The 8708-nt window shown below is 47.3% G+C and overlaps 1 protein-coding gene across 8 annotated transcripts in view; it reads right to left on the bottom strand.

Annotated features, from left to right (window-relative positions):
- Positions 1-8708, bottom strand: part of pax7a (paired box 7a) — a 71258-nt gene that overhangs the window by 38707 nt on the left and 23843 nt on the right. For all 8 annotated transcript variants that reach the window (XM_031567679.2, XM_031567683.2, XM_031567680.2 and 5 more), the window contains exon 5: positions 5109-5308. In XM_031567679.2, coding sequence (XP_031423539.1) covers positions 5109-5308 — 200 coding nt within the window. The remainder of the gene's footprint in view (positions 1-5108; positions 5309-8708) is intronic.

The following is an 8708-nucleotide window of genomic DNA, read 5'->3' as shown; positions in this document are numbered from 1 at the left end:
GTAAAAGCTACCAAACACACACACACACCACACACACACACAGTACATAACCACATAGCACAACTCAAGCTATGACAGGCAGCTGTAGAACAAGAGAGGATGCTTCAATGGGAGATATAGGAGTCTGTATGTACACATATGCCTCTGAAGGTGTGTGTGTGTGTGTGTGTGTGTGTGTGTGTGTGTGTGTGTGTGTGTGTGTGTGTGTGTGTGTGTGTGTGTGTGTGTGTGTGTAAGTGGTGTGTAGTGTTTGGATGTGTTTCTCCTCCCCTGGCCTCCCTCTCACCCTTACCCTCTCCCCCTGTCTCTCTCTCACTCACTCTCTCTCTCTCTCTCTCTCTCTCTCACTCTCTCTCTCTCTCTCTGTCATCTGCTGGACGGGTCTGCACAGCTGTGCTGGAGTAAGCCTCTGTTCTGGGCCAAAGGTCCAACTAGAGCCAAATTGCTCACTCTCTCGCCCTTTCACCAGTGGACCTCACCCAGTCTTTAGCTGGTCTCCTTGCAGGGTCGCTTATTGGGAATAAAAAGGTAAGTGGTCTGAACCTGAGGTTTCACTCTTTTGAGGGAGCACATGTAGCGTCAGAAGCAAGTCAAATCAAACTTGAGTCCCAAACTCAAACACTTTAAACATGGTCCTATGAAAATATTTGAATGTTTCTTCAGGAAGGAAACTTTGAGCACTTTGAACATGGGTGCTACTGACAGATGCTTAAACCATGCCGTCAGCCAATACAACGGGGATCATGTGCTATGATATCCTACCACTACTACAATTAGCTTGATGCACTGTTTTGGGAAGTGTCAATCATTCTAATGAATGCCTTTTTTAGCTGCATGACAACATCAACAGATTGTGGGGATCCACAACAAAGTTGTAGCTGGCAGCGAGAAAATAATTAAGGAAGTGGCAATAGTGAACATGAATGTTCAAAAAAGAGAGATACAAAAATGCAGATAGAGAAAAAACGAGAGGTAGAAAGAGAGAGAGAGAGAGAGAGGAAAAGAGAGAGAAATATACACAATAGTCTTCATAGTCACCCCATCCCTCCCCTCCCCCCCCGCCCCACGCCACCCCACCCCAGCCCACCCTCCGGGCAGCGTCCTGGACAACATTGAAGACCCATGGCTATTATTTACTTTGGTTAACCAGAGTCACTTTCTTAGAGTGACCTTTTAAGAAAATTAAGTTTGAGTTGACCTTTGGAGATTTTCAAAGCATTTCGGAATTAGATTATGAGGAAAATTGCATTAACAAATTATATCCATGACTCAAATACCTCAGTCCTCCCCTCACATGACTTCCTTTAGCTGCCCTGTCTAAAAACAGAGGGGGAGAAGTGGCCCTCGCCTTGTCCCCCCCCCCCCCCCCCCCACACTCTCACTATGCCGTCTCTCTCCACGCTAAATCTGCTCTCATTTGCATCATTACCATAAACACAGAGCATCAGAGGAACTGGCCCCTCTGTAGAGGGGTCCGCAGCAGAACAGAAACATTCAGCTGGCCCACAAATGTGTGTGTGTGTGTGTGTGTGTGTGTGTGTGTGTGTGTGTGTGTGGTGTGTGTGTTTGTGTGTGTGTGTGTGGGGGGGGGGGTGTGTGGGGGTGTGTGTGGAAAGGGTTATGCTGATAGGAAACAAATGGTCTGCCGTTCATGGTAAACACATGGCCTTTCATTGGCTAATCACACAGTATGTCCTTCCTCACTAAAACCAATCACAACCATTGTTACTGCTAATTATCCTGTTAGCACTGCATTGGGGAACGCTGCAAAGCACCAAGATGGAAACCCACTCATCCCGTCAAGGACCAGACTACTATCTACTACTACTACTATCATGAAGACAGGAGTTTCCTCTAGAATGACTCAGAACAAATGACACACATTTCAATAAATAAATCCAGAGACCGCCACATGTGCAGTTCCTCTCCAATGATGCTTCCTTTCAACGCATCTGTCAAATAAATTCGAAGTCAATGTTCCCTTTGTCCCACCATGTCCCCGTCTGTCTGCGACGAGCCCCTGATACACTTTAGCCTGTAATATATTGCAAACAAACAACCATAAGATAAATCTCTCAGCATCCTCCCTCCCCAGAGCGGGGGCAAGCCAACCGTTTAGACACATATGTCTTCTTTTTTGAGGTTTGTGAGACGGACAGAGACATATGTGGAATCGGTTACCCCCCTTTGCTCTGCGTGCGCGCTAGACAGGACAGGGGGAAGAGGAATTGAAGTCCAGAGAAAGAGAGAAAGAAAGAAAGAGAGAGAGAGGCGTGGGGGGGGGGGGGTTAGGAAGACAAGAGAAAAAGAGTATGAAGGAAAAAGTGAAGGGAGAAGAAGAAGAAGAAAGAGAGAGAGAGAGAAGGTATGAGAGGAGAGAGGGATAGAGCAGAGAGATAGTAAAGGAGAGAAGGAGAGAGGAAGAGTGAAGTAAAAGGAGAATGGCCTCCCAGCTACCTCCCCTCTCTTTTTTTACGAACGCTTGATTGATTAATGTTGTTGTCGAGCCGTGGGGTCCCTGGAGGCTCTCGGGGCTCCTCTCTGATATGTGGAAGGGTTTACAAGCGGCGGCGGCAGCAGCGGCCGCCTTTAAAGGCCTGGGAAGAGATCCCGACCCAGGGCCCAAATGAGAAATCCATCAGGAATGCATCGGACCTCCCCCCAATCCCCACACTGCACCACTGCTCTCTCTCCCTCTCTCCTTCTTCTTCACCTCCATTCCTTCTCCCTTCTTTCTTTCATTCTTTCTCTCTCTCTCTCTTTCTCTCGCTCATTCTTTGGCACAGCTGTTGCTATAACTTTACTCTATTTTCCCTTGGTGTTGCATAAAAACACTCAGCCTGTCAGAAAATCCTCTCTTCCTGGGAAATGCTAACGTCTGCAGAAAAGTCACTAACCTTACAGAGAAGTCCAGAAAACAATTTGAATCTCTATAATCTCTGTCTCTGACAGTTAGCAAAGGTGTCAGAGGAGTTGAAGCCAGTAAGAGACACAGTTAGAGTAGTTAAAAGGAGAAGGATATGAGAATTATACGGTCGTAACCAAATGCATTTATGCAAATTCAGCTGGCAATGTTTTCTCTACCACAATTATGTTAGGGCCAACTGAGTGCTTCTGTTTGAACCCAGCTGGACCTTGCTTATGATCCATTCAGGAAAAAAATAGACATTATCCATCAATTCACAATTTCCATCCACTAGAATTGAATTACAGATACCAGGCAAACTATTACAAAGGGACCTACAATTACACCGCTCGAATATGATGACTTCATAAATATCACATTACTGTTAGTCTTAAGTTCTCAGGATGCGGTTTCGTACTCATTGCAGAACTAACGGGTGAAAACTACACAAGATGAGCATAATTAGTGACTCATCCATCACTGTTGCCGGAATATTGGCGGTTTCATTTTGAGAAACTCAAGTCTTTCATGGGACATTTCAGCCATGTTAACTTAACCCTTATCCGGATAAGTGACAATTATTCTCCAAGGTCGACTACAGTTCTGGCAGGGTGTTCTCTGAGGTAATTTGAAAAACTCCTGAGGAACTTTACGGTGCGGTGAAGAACCACCTCATCTTTATGTTCTCTGAAGTACCACCTCTGATGCCTGTTCTTCATGTTCCCTGACCCACAACAGTCTCACCTTTAGGTTCCCCAAGGTACCACCTCATCCCTCGGTTCTCTAAGCAAAGCTAACCTTTACTCTCACCCTTACTCATGGTTCCTCATCTGCCCGCTTAGCTCACTTCCCTAGCGGCAGGACATGGACACCTGCCAAAGAAACTCCTCGCCTCCTCCCTCCCTCCCTCCCTCCTTCCATCCCCCATTCAATAACCTAATAAGGCAGCAAATTTGTCCATGGGCCACTCGACTGAGGCCCCCAGACGCAGAGAGCCACTGATTTGATTGAGCTTCATCAAAATGAACTCGAAAAACCCTTTGACGCCGGCCTTATTTACAGCGCATCCCGGGGCCCGTGAAAACAGGGCAAGGCCGTCCAAGCCTAGACAGATAGCAAATGGAGAAGGTGTGATATAGTCAGGCGATTCCAGATGATTCATGGCGAACCTCGCAGCTGCGTAAACCTGGCCAGAGCGATGGTTCCAAGGGAGCCATCCATCACAGGAGAAGCGCACCCATCATTGAGCGTTCATGGGACGACCACAGAGCTGTGTGGAGGTAATGGTCCTCAGTGGATGTGGTCGCGGCTTGTGGTTTGGGCGCCTATACACACCTGTCATGTGTGTGTGTGTGTGTGTGTGTGTGCGTGTGTGTGTGTGTGTGTGTGTGTGTGTGTGTGTGTGTTTGTATGTTTAGCAAATGTTTTTCCATATGGTTGCATATTTGTGTATATGAGAAGCAATGTATGTCTGACCTGTTCATATATATATATGGGTATACAGTATAAGACAAAGAGCTTCAGCTGCTGAGGTCTTCATTTTTGCTTGGAACGGTGTTTAATGAGTGTGTGTGTGTGTGTGGTGGTGGTGTATGTGTGTGTGTGTATGTATGAATTCAACAACCATCTTTGAGGTTACTTTTTGTGTGTCCAGGTGAGTCCATGTGTCATTTAAGCACTGTGTTTAAGTCTTGCTTTGCCTTCATGCAAGTTTGAGTCACTCTGAGAAGACATATCGTACACACATGCACATGTTTTGTGCACTTCTTTGTGTATGTGGTGCATGTGTGTATTTATGAATATGTATGTGTGTGTGTGTGTACGTATGTGTGTGTTTGTGTGTGTGGCTGTGTGTGAGAGTGTCTCTAACCTGTATGCTCTTTGTGCTTAGTTCTCTGGGCCAGCTCTACTCTCGTGTAGATGTTGGGTAACATATCTGTTGGTGTGCTCGAGTGTGTGTTTGTGTGTGTGTTTGTGTGTGTTTGTAAGTGTGTGTAAGTGTGTTAGTGTGTGTGTGTGTGTTTGTATGTGCTCTAGTGTGTGTTTGTGTGTGTTTGTATGTGTGTTTGTGTGTGTTTGTATGGGTGTTTGTGTGTGTTTGTGTGTGTGTGTATATATTTGTGTGTGTTTGTGTATGTGTGTTAGTGTGTGTGTTTGTGTGTGTGTATGTGTGTTTGTGTGTGTGTGTGAGTGTGCCTCTTACCTGCACGCGTGCCTCTGTGAGTTTGGTCCTCTGGGCCAGCTCCTCCCTGGTGTAGATGTCGGGGTAGTGCGTGCGCTCGAATGCCTTCTCCAGCTCCTCCAGCTGCTCCGCCGTGAAGGTGGTCCTGCTGCGCCGCTGCTTCCTCTTCAGGGGCAGGTCCGGCTCCGACTCCACGTCCGAGCCCTCGTCCGTGCGGTTACCTGCAGCAGGTGAGCAGAGGGGCATCTTTTTCAGAAACACAGTGGCAGAAACAGATGGATCATATCCTGTCGACGCTAGTGCTGTTGAAGCAGCGTGTTTGTGTGACGAGCCGCTCTTTCAATGGGACACAGTGTAGGTCTGCGACCCGTTTCCATCTGCAGTGAAACCACGACTCTTTCGTTTCCCGTTTTGTTGACAGAATCCCATAGACACGCACAAACACACAATGCTTTCTCAACTGAAATGCATCTGGTGAGAGGGGGTTTTAAATAAATCAACAAACACTGTGAATCTTAAAGTGCTCGCTGAACACTCATCATCACCCATCATCCTCCAAAGTCTCACTGACATCATATCTGGCTATTACCAAGATTACACCACCAGCACAAACAAAACAAACAAAAAAAAAAACTCTACAATTTCAATCTGTTGAGTTTTCATTAAAATGGAAGTGGTCTTCAAAAAGCCCCATCCAGCATCAGAGGAGACAGAGTGGGGAGTGAGAGAGAGGCCCTGGGGGTGGTGTGGAGAGGGCTGGAGTGGGCTTGGAATTGAGGGGGGGTGGGGGGGGGGGGGTGCTGGTAGAGACTAATCTTCAGCGGACACCTTGCCTCTGCGTGCCCCCCTATTCTCCGACGCTAGCCCGGGGCCATCCTCGGAGAGGAGCACTGCCGAAAATAAGAACCCGAGCCCCGGCACCCGGCTCTGAAGCCATTCAGACGAGCCGAGCGCCTTTGTGTTCCCAGCTACTGTCGAGAAATAAATTACAACATATTTTACATCCGCCATTCAGCACAGGGAGGCATAGGCAAAACACGGATGACAGTTTGTGTAACACCGTTTGCATTTCAGCCAGGGGAATATATATTGGCTGCTCAGAGACAGGCGCAGAGTGCTAGATACGGGGGCCAAGAGGAGCATCCGAAACCAGGGATTTTGAACAGCCCACAATGCATTACCATGATAATTGATTTGATACCATGATAAAATTGCATCATAATGTATTTGTGCACCTCCTCTGTGGTGCCTTTCACATAACGTGGCCTGCTTTAAAAAAAAAAAAATAAATAAATAATCCTACCGCAGAAGAAAAGAGAGAGAAAGATCAATCCTACACATTCGTTCATTGAGATGACAAAAATGTTGACATTTGGGTGTAAAGCACGCCAGTGTTGCTCTAGGCTGTGTGCCGTTGCATCATCTGCCAGCATGAAAGACAGAAACAAAAGGAACAGCACTAGGAAAGAGAAATAAAAGAGAGAGAGTGACATATCTCCCCAAAAGAAGCCAGAATGGCAACAGCTCATCACCTCCCCCCATTTGGACAGAGGTGTCTCAGAGATGGTACATCTCCATGCTGTGCTCTCTCTCTTTCTTCTTTGATCTCTCTGCCTTTCCATCTCTATCTCTTTTGCTTTCTCCCTTTCTATTTCAGCCACTCTCTATCTATCGATCTATTACTATCTCTTTCTTGCTCCCTCTCTGGCTATCTCTCAGTCTCTTGGCCTCTCTCTCTTTCTCAATAACTCTCCCTGTCTCTTTAGCTCTCTCTCTCTGTCTCTCTCTCTCTGTCTATCTCTCTCTGTCTCTCTTTCTGCCTCTCTCTCTGTCTCTCTCTCTGTCTCTTTCTCTCTGTCTCTCTCTCTGCCTCTCTCCCTGTCTCTTTCTATCTCTCTCTCTCTCTCTTTCTCTCTATCTCTGTCGCTCTCTGTCTCTTTCTCTCTCTCTCTCTCTCTCTCTCTCTGTCCCTCTCCCTGTCTCTTTCTCTTTCTCTCTCTCTGTCTCTTTCTCTCTCTCTCTCTCTCTCTCTGTCCCTCTAGCTGTCTCTCTCTGTCTCTCTCTCTCTGTCTCTCTCTCTGTCTCTTTCTCTGCCTGTTTTCTTTCCTCTCACAGATCTCCCAGCGCCTCCATCTGCAGCAGTGACAGCTGAGGCTCTCTGGACCTCTTGAGCTGGGCTCCGTCCTCCTGCTCTCTCACCCTCTCTGCTCTCTCCCCCTCTCTTCCCCTCTACCCTACACTGCCAGCCCAGTCAGTCCAGCCGGCCACTCAGAGCCCATCTGTCTGACAGCCAAACACAACAAAGCCAGCCTGAGGAAGACGTGAGTGTGTGTGTGTGTGTGTGTGTTGGTGACCGAGAGAGAGAGAGGAGAGAGTTAGTTTGTGGTGTGCATGTGTGTCAAAGAAATGAGACACAGTGTGTGTGAGTGTGTGTTTGAGCAAAAGATAGATTTTGTAAGTATGTGTGTATATCTTGTATCATAAAGAGTTGCATCTATGTGCGATGTTGGTGTTCCATATATAATCAATGTGCAAACACTTACACAGTTACACCTTTGTGCCAGCTGCGTTCAAGTGAATGTGAGTGTTATAAATGTTTGTGAGTTTGTTTTCAATCCCGTCCAAAACCGACAAAAAAACAGAACAAAACGCTCCCCCCTCCCTTTCCCAAAAAGACAAAAAAAAGTATTAGTAAAAAAGACCAACCAAACTGGCTCAGTCTCAAGGCCAGCGCCAGAGTTTAATTAAACAAGGAATTATGGGATTATATGGAGACTATCATTACAGGCCACTCGAGGAGCCTACTCCGATCGTCTTTTTGTCTCCCCCGAGCTCGTGCTCAATGATTCTCAACGGATTACAACCGGCCGCAGGACATGAGTCCGCATTCATTAAATCAATTCTTTTCCCTGTCTCTCCCCCCCAGCCACTCTCTTTTAATAAAGATTGATTTTTCCGACGCTGGACTCCCCCGACCGATCACCCTCTCACGCAAGAAATACCCTTGAACATGGGAAGTTGAATATGTACATACGGCGGGCGCCTAACCCCCCCCTTGTTGGTTTTCATGAGGATGCGCTGCCGTAATTTGCCGGTAACTCACCATGACGGCACTCCAGACTGCCGCATTGGTCTATAGATCACTTTCCAAAGTCACCTCCATGCCCTGCGGGGGAGGTGGTGGTGGAGGTGGTGATGGTGGGGTGGGGTGGGCACAATGGAAGAAGAAGAAGAGTCTCTTTTTTTTTTTTTCTTCTTCTTCTTCTTCTTCTCCTTCTTCCATTTCTCAGATAGCGTAGTGTTCCCCACATGTGGCTGGGTTAGATTAACAGTTATCTTCTCCTTCACCCTCACCCAGCCTTTGTGTGCTTAGACAATAGTGCCTAAGTACGGTCTTTCTAAAAAGGTCCCCTGGTTTCACTAGACGAGGCTCATCATGTTCTCGAATGGTCCCCTGATTACCCTAGGGGTCTCGTCGTGTCACCTTCTAGACATGATGAACCCTGAGTGGGACTGGGGTGTTCCTGCGCACTCTGTAGCCCACAGAACCCTGAGTGGGACTGGGGTGTTCCTGCGCACTCTGTAGCCCACAGAACCCTGAGTGGGACTGGGGTGTTCCTG

Source organism: Clupea harengus, chromosome 5 (assembly GCF_900700415.2).
Source record: "Clupea harengus chromosome 5, Ch_v2.0.2, whole genome shotgun sequence".
In the NCBI taxonomy this organism is placed as follows: domain Eukaryota; kingdom Metazoa; phylum Chordata; class Actinopteri; order Clupeiformes; family Clupeidae; genus Clupea; species Clupea harengus.
The sequence above is the reverse complement of the archived record's forward strand: the minus strand, read 5'-3'. Positions and strand labels throughout refer to the sequence as shown.